General features: G+C 43.6%; 1 protein-coding gene across 1 annotated transcript in view; it reads right to left on the bottom strand.

The window, feature by feature from the left end:
* Window positions 1-12,970, bottom strand: part of Pde11a (phosphodiesterase 11A) — a 270,583-nt gene that overhangs the window by 134,622 nt on the left and 122,991 nt on the right. Inside the window, exon 6 of the mRNA XM_057754935.1 lies at window positions 8,595-8,727. Within this exon, the coding sequence (XP_057610918.1) occupies window positions 8,595-8,727 (133 nt within the window). The remainder of the gene's footprint in view (window positions 1-8,594; window positions 8,728-12,970) is intronic.

Here is a 12,970-nt window from a genome sequence, read left to right as displayed (position 1 = left end):
GTCATGCTACAGAATGTATCTGGACATGGAAAATATTTCCTCTGTTAAGTGATAATTGTGCACGCATCTGTGGGTGTACAAACACGTATATACACTGACAAATCCTTCAAAAGCCATAATCACAATGATTCCCTCTCAATTGTTCCTAAATTTTAAATAAGGGCTGTGAATTACTTACACATGAAGAAAAAAAATGTTCAAAATAGAACAAACCACAGGAGCAATGGTGTTCAATAGCATCGAGTGATCAAGCAAGATAAGAGTTCAATTTCTCAACACGGGAGTTAATTAAAGGCAGACACTGCGGGGAGATGAAGGGGTGGGATCAGGAATAACAGTCAAGTGTAGCACAGGAAGGGTCACACTGTGAAAGCTGTGGCGTGTGGACCTAGGGTCTTTAATCTGCTAACTCTGGAGGAGCCGTGGGACAGTCGAAGAGGTTGTGTCTTCACATTTCTCTCACAGTAGTTCAGCAAAGAGGATCTTCATAGCTAAGCCATCAGTGAATGGGTGTGGTGTGCGTGTGTGCAGTGTGTGTGCGATGTGTGTGCATGCGGTGTGTGTGTATGTGTGTGCGGTGTGTATATGTGTATGTGTGCGGGGTGTGTGTGTATGTGTGTGCTGTGTGTGTATGTGTGTGTGCATGAGGTGTGTGTGTATGTGTGTGCTGTGTGTGTATATGTGTGTGTGCGGTGTGTGCGTGTGCGTGCGGTGTGTGTATGTGTGTGTGTGGTGTGTGTATGTGTGTGTGCATGAGGTGTGTGTGTGGTGTGTGTGTATGTGTGTGTGTGTTTGTGTGATTATCACTTTTGATGATTTTTATAAAGTGAAAGAGAAGACAACCAAGAAAGGAGGGAGGGTACCAGAGTGTGAAGAGAGCGTTTTTGATTTAAGATCATTAAGACATTTCTCTCTCTGCTGTTAGTGGTAAAATAATGTTTATGGGAAGTCATACTAGTCCGGGTTAGTTGATGGAAGATAGAAACTTGGTATCAATGCCAACTTGCCACAAATTAGAATCACCTGAGTGGGGAGACTCACCTGAAGAGTTTGTTCTGATTTGATTTGTCCTGATTGTGGGCGGCACCTCCCAGGAGAAACCCAGATTAAAAAACAATATTTCAGAAAGAAGCCTGTCTTGCCCTTTGATGGCTTGGCCTTCCTCTTGCCCCTGAGTTGATTTATCCCCGCTGCTGCTGATTCCTTCACGTACAGTAGAATCAGCATTCCCAGGTTTTCCTGGTGGAAGAGGGAGCGTAGACTACCCAGACATTTTCGGGGCTTCCAGTGGTAGACTGAGACTACTGCCTTATGGATCGAGTAACTGCAGGTCCCCCAGAGAGAGACAGCCATTCTGGGACTGCTCTGAGTACTGAGGCAGCCAGAGCTAACAACTGCGTACGGGTCTCAGCATCTCAGGAGTAATTTGACTATCATTGTTTAAAGATCACTTAATAAATTATATATATAATAAATGAATGAAATATATATTCATCTCCTTGTTTCTGTTTCTCTAGAGCAGTATGGTTCTCATCCAGTGGGCAAAGACCCTTTTGGAGGTAGCATATCAGATATTTCATTACGATTCATAACAGTAACAAAATTACAGTGATGAAGTAGTAATGACATAATTTTCTGGTTGGGGGTCATCACAACATAGGAACTGTATTAAAGGGTCACAGCGCGTTAGGAAGGTTGAGAACCACTGCTCTAGAACCCAACTAAACATATTCAGATTTTGACATCACAATTGATTCTGTCTTTGTTTTTTTGTTGTTTATAATTTGTTTTACGAGAATATATGTGAATATTTTAACATAGGTAGAGTATTTTTACAATGCAGATATTATTAACACTAAAGGAAATGCCTGTGAAAACATTTCTACCTTGTTATTCTACAGGCTTCCTACCTAATTATCCTGTTTTAAAATGTGCAGCATTGGAGTCCCTGAAATTAGGCTATGAGAGATGAAGCAGCCTTCCTAGCAGGTTACAGTCTGAATAAATATACTCTATCTGGGTGCCCAGTACCAGCCAATTAAAAATCTGTCCATTAAAGCTTTGCTTACTCCTGTCCCCAAGGGACATTTCCAACAGACCAAATTAAACATGGTTGATGGTTTAGCTCCTGGATCCTTCAAAACAGACCTGTTATATTTCCAACCCTCTTAAGGCAGACAGAGGAAGTGTAATCGGAACTGGTTACAGTGTGTTGCTATACCTTAATCTGTCATATGTTTCCTTTCCCTGTTCAACATTATTCCCAGCTTCATGTGCTGGTGGGACCTGGTTCTCATCCTAAGACGAGATGGGAGATCCGGGGCTCAGTCAGTCACTTCACTTCCCTACAAAAAGGAGAGAGTCTATTTTTTTCCACCCTGTATATCAGATTAATTCTAATATTTTCTAGATCACCACCTACAAATGATTCCTTAAATTCTTAACAACACAAAAGGAAAAACTCAACCAACCAAGCAAACAAACAAAACCAGAGGGAAAAAAATCCCATTCTTTGTGATAAGTAAGGTCTAGGCAACCTATCTGATTCTTTGTGTTAGGGGAGGGCTAGGTAACCTATCTGATTCTTTGTGTTAGGGGAGGGCTAGGTAACCTGTCTGATTCTTTGACCTGTGGGGCTCACATTTGATTTCACCACCCCCTCCACTCCCACCCATTTTCTAGCTTGCTGTCATAGTAACCCATGTTCTCCTAGACTCCCCACGTCTTACTATCAGGATTCTCGTGTCCACTCTCCAATCTCCCTGACCAAATCCCGCTATGGAGAAAAGATCTGAAATAGTTTGTAGCTGGAGTGAGTGGCTGGCAGAGGAGAGCCGGAAGCGTATGCACGCAGGCAGATCCACAGAGAGTTACCCCTTAACAGTTTCAGTTTTACCGGTTCCTTTTCGCTAGAAGCCTAACTGACAGGGCAAGAAGGTGTTCTAGAGAAGAGAGAATGCGTTGTCCTGCCAGGCTGGCACTCAGAAGTGCTCCTCCATGACGGTCTGACAGCCAAAATGGGCTCTAATGCTCTCAGGCAAAGGACCTCGGAGACTGGGGCCCCATTATCTTTAAGTGCTATATGACAAGGGCAAGGACTTTCGAGTTGTCTGTAGCAGGCTTTTAAAAATCAGAACTTCACAGAGAAAAATTGCACGGGATGGAAGGGGGAGGCTTAGGGTCAGATCCGGGTCATGAGCTTCTGTATTAACTCTGTAACTGGGTGTCTGTCATGGCAGAGGGCATCTGAGTGATGGTGGGCTTCCTGCCACCCCCGGGTTTATTACAAATGCAGAAACCATCAAGGCAGTTCTTGCATGAAGCCCACCTCTGTTTCTAGTTATTTTCTGCTCTTCCTATTTAAATCACGAGTCCATCACTCATTCTTACTGTAGGCAGAAAACCAACTCCAGACTGGATAGCTCTGGAAACTCTTCCTGGAGCTATTCAACTGGAAGAAAATACTAAAATAAGCAATAAAAATGTGAACCTAGATTAAATAATGACTGGTGTTCTGTTAGTGTATTTGTGCCCGTGTCTTTTTAAAAAAATCTAGTGAGAGAAGAAGGGCAAAAAGCATCACAGATGATGTTCTAGAGGGCAGTCCATCTCAAGAGTTGAATTCAGAAGCATGATGCCAAACAAACGTGAGGCTAAAATACTGTGGTTAGAATCATGCCTTTGGTCTGCTATTGGTGTTCTATATGAGGTAAATAGATACCTGCTCATGTCTCCCCAGGGAAAGTTAGCATATTAAAGAGAGAAAGCACAAAAGCAAATTATATATTAGAAAATGCTAAGATTATTTAGAAAATCTAACAAGGTAAGAAGGGCAAGGAATATCAGAAGAACTGCTGTCTGAGGAGAGACCAGCACAAAGGCCTAAGGTGGATATGTGAGTGACAAGTTCTAGGAACAAGGCGACCAGTGTAGTTCGAACAACACACGTAAGGACTCAGGGTAGACAGTGGTGCACCAGATCATGCAGGGAACTACATACCTCTGAAATAACGGCATTTGCCTTTTTCTCTCAAAACTAAGGAGCCTGTGAAAAGCTGTGATGTGAATTACAATGTAGACGTGGCTGGCTATCTTGAGGAGGATAAAGTACAGAGTTTAGAGGGCAGACGGAAGCCGAGTCAGAGCAGGAGGCCAGGGTTATGAACTCGCCTGGAGACCGTAGTATCTTGAACCGCCGTTCTGAATGAGCGACAGCTAAGTGGTGAGAAGGGACCAGGCGTAACTCTTCTGAACCAGTTGTCCAGCAGGAGTGAAAGGCAGCTTCGTGCCTGTGAAATCCCTCACGTAAGCATTAGGAAGAACTGAATTACCTTCATAGAGACAGAGAGACACCGGTATGGGGGAAGAATATTGAAAGCTTTGCACATGCTACATCTGAGGTGTTTATTAGAGAACAATGTGTATATCTCAAGATACTCTTGCAAATATTATTCTGTAAGAACTTCTTCGTGTCTTGTATTTATTTCTTATGGATATTTTTTCTTGCCAGGACAAATAAGTTGCTTTATGGGGCAGGGGAATTTTGTATAGATTCATTTTGTGTAGTCTTTAAAATACTTGCCTGGTATCACCTCCTTCCCAGCTCTGTGAAGATCCTGTCTACCTCTTTCCCCTTGAATGAGGAGAGGTCCGTGACTATATGGCAGTTGCCTCCTTAGCAAAACCAATGGGACAATCATCTTGAGGTTGTGTGACATTTTTCTTGACATTATCTTAGCTTCTGTTTCAGCTGTTTGGAGTGAGCGCTTCCTTTGGGGAGTGAGCTGAGAGGGCCACCTTCAAGACTGGAGGGCCACCCCTCAGAGCCCATGGACATCCCTGACCACCACCAGTAGGTGAAGGGAAAGATTTACTCAACAGGCAAGGAACTTCATTCTGCCAACAATCTGGTCAGCATGCTAATGCCAATGCTATCTGGCTAGCACCTTGACTTCGGCCTTGGGAGACCCTGAATAGAGAGCCCAGAGGTGCCGTTCCCAAGTCACCAGAAGCTGAATTATGGGAAGTGGGAGTTCTTTGTTACCGAGCCAAGGTGATTCTTTATACAGCAGCAGAACATCGATTGTGACAGGGTAAGACACTTCCCCAATCTTATATTCTTGATGAGGTCATGTCAAGTTTAACTAGAATTTGATCTCCTTGATTTGAGAAGTCCATGGAAAACTACTCAACTCTATCCTAGGAATCAAAGGTCAGGATGTCATAGCTAATGTATTTTAGCTTCTGCTAAACTGCCTGTTGGTGTGGAAAACCCTTCAGCTAACCACTTATCTTGGCTTCTGTTAAACTGCTTGCTTACTTACTTCTGTGAATCCTCTCTGTAGCTGCTGAGCAAAGTGTCAGGGTTTTTCTGCCCTCAAAAGTCCTGTGCTCTGGACATTCGAGGCTGCATCTAAGTCCCCAAATAATTGAGTGTAATCCCAGTCAGCTGGCATAAAGACTTTCAATTGTCTATAAGCTGTGTCTGAGTGTTCATCCCCAGTGGGCTACCCACAACAGCATCCCTGTCAACATTTTTAGAAGCAAATGCAGGTACCACTTCCCTTAAGAGAAGATACATAATGGCTGATAAAATACGAAGCCTACCCCAAAAACCGATCAACACAAGTGTCTTTGTACTACTATAAGTAAATGAAGTCACGTATATTAACATTTTTTTCAGGTGTTTTCAAGGATCATAGAGTCCTTGAAACAGAGGGGAAAAAACTCTAGTGATCCCCGCAAGTGGCAAATTCAAAGCTTATTTTTTAGCTTCATAATGACTTAATATAGCATTCTGGCACGGCTTCGAATAAATTTGGCCTTAAGTACCCATGTGCTTTTAGGACCAACAGGCAGCACTGGTGAGAGACTCTGATCATAAAGATGGCAGATAATCACTATGGCTCACCTGCTAGTTCTCCACAAGGAGGAACCTCCATTAACTATTTAATAAGATTACCAAGAGAATGCCCAGCAGGGGACATCTGAGCATACTTGCCCCACAACCCTATCAGCAGGTACCTACAGCATCTGGAGTGAGGACGCCTCACCTCAAAGACCCCTTGGTAGCTACTTCCATCCGAAGGAAAAACAATAGTTACAAAACTGAGATTTGAAAAGAACGACCATCCTCTTCCTGCGTCTGCTTGGGCTGAGTTTCTGAGAACCTCTCAGAAGTCACGGTACAGTAGGGATGACCGTAAATGAGAGAGCTGGCTGGCCTTTATGCTTGATAAGCCAGGCAAAGTTTGATGGGGTGAATTATTTTTTATTGAAAGAATCAATAAAACTAGTTCCAGGGTATCCTATGTCTTCTTCTGACCTCCTCAGGTTCCAGGTCTGTACAAGGATCTCCCCCATCTCTTTCTCACACACACAAACACAAGCAAAACACTCATATACCTTAAACAAGTAAATCTGAAAACTTTCTTTTTTAAATTAAAAGAAAAGTCACATAGATATGTTTCAAACCCCAGACAAACGACTAACTGAGGTGCTTGTGAACATATCAGAGCTAACACTGGCTGTCAGGTTCTCCGAACATCCCTCAGTCTCTACCTGACACAGAGTTCTCCTGGCTGGCATACCCCACCCCTACCCTAAACTCTCCAGCCCAGGGCTGGGTTGTCTGTCCCTCGTCCCCCTCCCCACTTTGTTCTTCCTTGTATAATCCAGCCATTTTGGCCAGTTTTTACCCCTTTTGTTCTCTTGGCCCAGCCTGCCCCCTGTTCGTCAGTAGCTCCTCTTCACTCTCTCTTCCCCTCTCTCCTCACATGGCTTGGCTCAGTCTTGCCATGCTCACTCTGGACGCTCCAGATGTCTCTGTCTCCACCCCTTTTTGTGTTCTCCTTCATCTCTACAATGAATCTTCTCCTCCTCCATTCCTAGGAACAGTCATGCCATCGTTTATATTTCTTTTTTAAATTATTATTCAATATTACTGATTTATCAGCAAAACACTGAACTCAAAGGTCTATCAGAAACCTACTGGACAGACAAAACAAGGCTCACTTTTTCAATGCAATGCTCATTCTTGGCAGCATCTGCCATATAATGTTGAGGGAAAAAGCCACAGGTGAATACATTAGTCAGTTTGAAGTTCAGAGAGATAAAAATACAAAACCTAGTTGGTAGATTTTAAAGCAGTGTAACAATGCCATACAGGACAGGAAAGCAATGGCAAATTCAAATGCTGGATACTGGTAACCTATGGGGGTGGTGAGTCAGGAGCTGGGATCAGGGAAAATCAATACAAAGACTCAAAAGTACTGATCTTTTCTATATCTGGGGGTAGGCATATGGGTGTTCTCCTACTCCTTTACAGGAAGTCTGCGGACCTAGGGGGAAAGGTAACAGTTTAACTTGTTTTTCTTTTTGTCCAGAATCTGACCTTCTCCATGGTGCACAGCTAAGAGCAGAACGGCAACAACTCACACCCAATTTAGTGCTATGGTCTAGGTCAGGGAACGCTTATCTCTTCCACAGCCAATTAAACACGGTGACTTCCTAACAACTGGTAATTACGATTTTCTGCATAACCAAACTCCTTGATTATTCATTTATTAGTGATAATCTAGACTCCTGAGAGATTTTCTTCATAGAATTGTATGCACAGAAATTTTTTCTTTAGCATTCCCTTTTTCTCAGCTTAAGGATGAGAGATGCAGCAAGAGACAGAACTTATATACAGCAATCTCTGCTCCAAGCACAGTGGGGCAGTGGGCAGATACCGAGGTCCGAGCACAGTGGGGCAGTGCAGATACCGACATCCGAGCACAGTAGAGCAGTGTGGATACCAACGTCCAAGCACAGTGAGGCAGTGCAGATACTGATGTCCAAGCACAGTGGGGCAGTGTGCGGATACTGACGTCCTTATGACATTTTCACCGCAGCAGGCACACAGCCCTACAGATATTGACTCTTTGCTCTTTGGGGTGACTTGTTCTTTCTTACAAATGCCCGGTCTTAGCTTGGCTTGTTTCTTAACTTAAGTTATCCCATCTACCCTTTGCCTCTGGGTTTTTCCCTTTTCCTCTGTAATCTTACTTTTACTCTTACTCTGTGGCTGGCTGTATGGCTGGGTGGCTGCCCCTTCTTTTCTTGCTCCTTCTTCTCTTTGTCTCCTTCTATTTTTAGTTTCTGGCTGCCAGCCCAGCCTTTCCTCTCTCCTAGCTAGATATTGGCCATCCAGCTCTTTCTTAGACCAATCGGGTGTTTCAGACAGGCGCAGTAACACAGCTTTACCATGTTAAATGAAGCCAACATAAAAGAAAACAACACATCTTTGCATCATTAAAGCAAATGTCCCACAGCATCAACACATGTAGCATATCTTAAAATAATATTCTACAACACAACCCAGGTACTGGGGTACTCTTCCTCACAAGGAAACTGAAGACACCTGTCCACAAGTCTGGGCAGACCCAAACAGCAGTCAGTCTACAGTGGGCAACACTGGGAACCAGATCACAGGCCTGCAGATGTGTCCGTTGTCTTGGTTACTGCGGCTCTGCGTGACATCCCTTCCTCACCTCAACCAGAAAAAGCGTCAGCACTGTGGCAACAGGCCTCCAACAAAGGACTCCTCTTACCTCAGCATCAAAGCGCGGGTCCTGGTAGGCGTCGCTGACGTTCACAGGAAGGCCCGTCGAAGCAACCAGCTCGGCGATGCTGTTGTTTATCAGCCAGTCGGAGTAAGACGTCTTCTCCATGCTTTCTTTGAAACTGTCAGAGCACCGAGTCAGCAGTAGGAAAGAAGAGAAAGTTTGTTGGAAAGTAAACTCCGCCAGACGACATTAATAGCAACATTTCCTGCCCTCATTACGGAGGAATAAATGGTATGAGTCAGAATGACAGGGAGAGGATTGTCAGGAGCCCCCTTTAAACTATTTCCCCACTAGAACGGAAGGTGATCAGACCGTGGAGAGAAACGCAGATCCTCCACAGGCCAGAGAGTAACTCTAGGCTGTGTTCAAGCCTCAAGGTTGACAAGTCTAATGCACACAACCAGATAAGACCAAGACTGATAATAGGGAACCAGCACATGGCTTCGTACACTTCCACTGGGTTCCTCAGCTGAACATCCTAGTTGAGCATCCCAGATGTTTTGCTACCAAGAACGGGGGAAACTGGGAAATAAATGTTGCACGTTTTCTGTGTGAGGATGGAGCACAAGGCCTTATGCTGGTTAAGCTGGTGATCTGTCACTCGACCATGTTTCCAGCGCTAGCACAGCCCCATCTGTGTGTCTAGTCTAAGCTGCACTTTATGTAAGAAAATACCAAGACTGTAGACAGTCATTGCTATTATGCTGTTAGTACACATTTGTGCATAGTTGTTAATATTATACTGTATGTACCCGTTTGGAGTTGGTGGCGAGCTGGGAAGGGCAGGCGTTGTCATGGAGACCACTAGATGCATGAATGAGCAGGAGGGGTAGATTATCTACCATCATCGCTACATCACATCTGTAGGGACAGACGCTCTGTGACTGGCAAACCCAGGATATATTTACGACATTATTCATCTCTTGATGCATATAAAGGCTGAATAGCACACAAGCTTGTTCTCTGTGGCTCTCTAGGTGCAAATGGAAATTTTAATAAGAGGCTTAAGTTTACACCTATTGAGTAGTACGTAAATAAAAGAACTTCAAAGAAAAGATGTGTTTCTAATTCAAAAAACAAAGTTTGTGTTCTGTTTTCTCTTTGCTACTTTAAATCTATGGCAAATGAGGCTTTATGTTGTACTTTAATGAAAGCAACATAGAGGGAAAACATGGTAAAATGTACCCGATATATGGATCTAGGCTAACAAAACAATTTCTAAATTTATATAAATAGACTGAATTCTTGATGCTCTTTCAGAGAGGCACTGACTTGTCAATACATTCTATGTTGTCTATATACTGTATTTTACAATACATTTATTTTGTGTATATATGTGTATGCAGGTGTGTGCGTGTGTGTGTGCCAGAGGCTGATGTCAGGTGTCTTAATTGATCACTCTCCATTTCATTTTTTCTGAGAATCTCTCACTGATACAGTTAAGCTGGCTGGGCAGCGATCTTGAGAGATCCACCTAACTCTGTCTCCCAGTACTTCAGTTGCGAATGGGCTCTGCCAGGCCCTATTTCAGCATGTGGGCTGGGGATGTGAACTCAGTGCTCATGTTTGCCATAGCAGGCATTTAACCAACCAAGCCATCCCCCCAGTTCCATACGGTATAATTTTAGAAGTGTTGGGAAGTTCTGGCCTATTGTTTGCTGTAGACCATGGGGGGAAAGGTCTGAAGTGGGATCTTAGAAAGATCAGAGCGGAGCAGTCAGGGAGGAACCCAAGACAAGGAACAGTGGGGACAAGGAACAAACATTAGCCACTTTAGAGTGTCTTTCAAGATGGGCGTAAGTCCACAGGAGAGATTGGAGGTGGGAGGAGGAAACACCAGGAGTTAAAGAAAAACACAGAGAAATGGGTGACCAGAGGCCGAGGAATAAGACTAGAAAGAAGGCCAGGGTCCAAGAATTGAGACTTGGGTAGAGTTGCTGGGACCTTAGCTGTAGGTGATGGAGAAATGTCTGAGAGTATGGGAAAGAAAAGGCTGCTTGAGCAGTGATTCTAGGAACCTTGATTTAGAGGTGGTGAATAAGAAGCGCTGGCTGAGAGAGACCCAAGATGAGGAAGACCCTGGAGGATCCAAGTGTCAGGCCCATGTCAAAGGTTTGTAGCCTGTGTACATTTCGCTCCTGAATACCTAGTCCTACTCATAGCAAGGGTTGGTTTGGAGACTCGAGAAGATGAGAAAGATACCAGGTGTTCCAGAAGCATGGACAGATTGCTTATGGGAGAACAGGGCCAGAGGCTCAGTCAGTTCTCAGGACTGCAAAGTGGACACAGAGATGAATTATTTTTAGGGACGTGAAATAGCTGCAATTTCTCAGAAAGGGCTTGTGTAGAGAAATTGGCATTGAGGGAAGTCTTTTATTCAGGGTTTTGTGAGTTTAACATCCAAAGTTGAATTAATCAGCTTTCTTGAGTCTGAACATTTGTTTTGGAGAGACCTGTAGGCCCATATTTCCACACTGAATGGCGGCCAGACTTCCAGGCCATAGTTTGCACCTGCCACACTGGAGGGGGTCACCTCCCTAACAAGGGTCAGGATATGCTAATGTTCTGCCCCCTTCTTTGTAATTTGGAGGATGCCTGAAAAAGATGCTAATTCGGCCTATCTGACAGAGCAGGAAGATAGAAAGACCTGACAGACAGGCATAGGCAGATGTGTGGATGTGACCACAACCATTCACCTGGTTACCTAGGAAACAGAATGCTAATGAATTTCCCCTCAGTTTACGTGTTGGTATATAAGGCTGTTTGGAGAATAATCGCAGAGGAATTTTCAGGATGTGAACGCAGGATTTCATGAGGGATCACAGAGAATCTCTCTCCCGATAAAGCCATGTGTGTTGTGTCTTTAATTCCATGCCTCCCCTTTGGTCCGGAGAAATAATTTATGGTCCAGGCTGGCACAGGACCATGACAGAGACCAAAGGCCAACATCCATATTTTCATTTTATACCTAAACAAATTAAGAAGAGTCACCACGGTTTGGAACCACATCTGCAATTCAATCATTCCCAGACCTTCATAGGTTAAGGGTGCTAATAAGTTTCTTTCAGTGAAGGGGTTCTCTGTGTCATGCACGTAGCTGTAAGAACACAGATACCTGTGAGTGCCCTGTGCTCTGGGTCTCTAGGGAGACTTGTTCTTTCATTCAGTTCTTCTTGACACAGCTTTGAACCATATGAGGGAGGCTGGCCACTGGATCTCAGGGTATCAAATGCCAAGCCCTGTGAAGCATTTTGGCTCCTGGACCTTAAGGCTATAATAGTTTGGTCCACACTGTCACACATCTAACGAAATAGCCCTTCCAGACTCCCCAGATCCCTGTCTGTACTGGAGGGCTCTACAACTGGGCTCATATCCTCATATAGATTTTTGGGAAGCATCTTGATGTTTCCAAAGTTTGTTTATATAAACAATACATTTTTCAGCCTCTTGCATTCAAATCATAATGCTACTTTCCTCCTACAGTGAGAATATTTAAAACATCTTAGAGAAAAAGAAATAAAAGCACCATAAAGAGAAGCAACGCTTATAATAATGGTTTGGGAAGGTGAAATAAATATAATTGATGTTTGATCTTCAGTGAAACAACCTTAAAAGATGAAATCCAACTATGAGAGTTTATTTTAACTGTATAAAATTGACCTCTCTAAACTCAGGGTTCTTGCCTAACTACCAAGCTAAATCTGATTCTTCTTGCTTTACAGACATCAAGGATAGAAGGAGATGTAGTTACTTAAGCGAGTCTCATGTAAAGGCTCACAGTCTGGAGTCTCCTGTCCCCACTGGCATCTTGATTCCCAATGTGACACGCAAACTAACTTCAAAGAGACCTCCGCAGGCTCAACCATGATGACTGTGGAGGGTTTCAAACGCAGAAAACTGTGAAAATAGACTTAAGAGTATCTCCAGAGTTACTTCGCTAAACAGCATCCATCAGAAAAAAAAATGAATGTATAAACTAACAACCAGTAGTCTCTGCCCATGCTGATATGACTGTTCTCAATATCAGAGTTTGTTTATATATTTTCAGTAGAAATTCTCAGGATCTTGTTTCTTCAAGAATGACTGTTGGTTGGGCCTGCATTTAAGAGTTAGGTAATAGAGAGGACTGAATCTTGCAAGAAGTACATACGGAGGATGTGCTCCTCTTTTGCTGGCCTAAGGAGTGGTTACATGGAAATCCATCTGCTGTTTAGAATATACAGTGTTCCTCCACAAGTTCATGTGTCGGGGCCTTGTTTGTTGGCCGATGGGCTTCAAGGAAGTAACTGGATCCTGAAGACCGAGTGATAGATTCACCCATTGATAGATTTATAATATAATGGTATTATTAGGAGGTGATA

Source organism: Chionomys nivalis, chromosome 22, assembly GCF_950005125.1.
Source record: "Chionomys nivalis chromosome 22, mChiNiv1.1, whole genome shotgun sequence".
Classification (NCBI taxonomy): domain Eukaryota; kingdom Metazoa; phylum Chordata; class Mammalia; order Rodentia; family Cricetidae; genus Chionomys; species Chionomys nivalis.
This window is presented reverse-complemented; position numbering and strand designations above follow the sequence as displayed.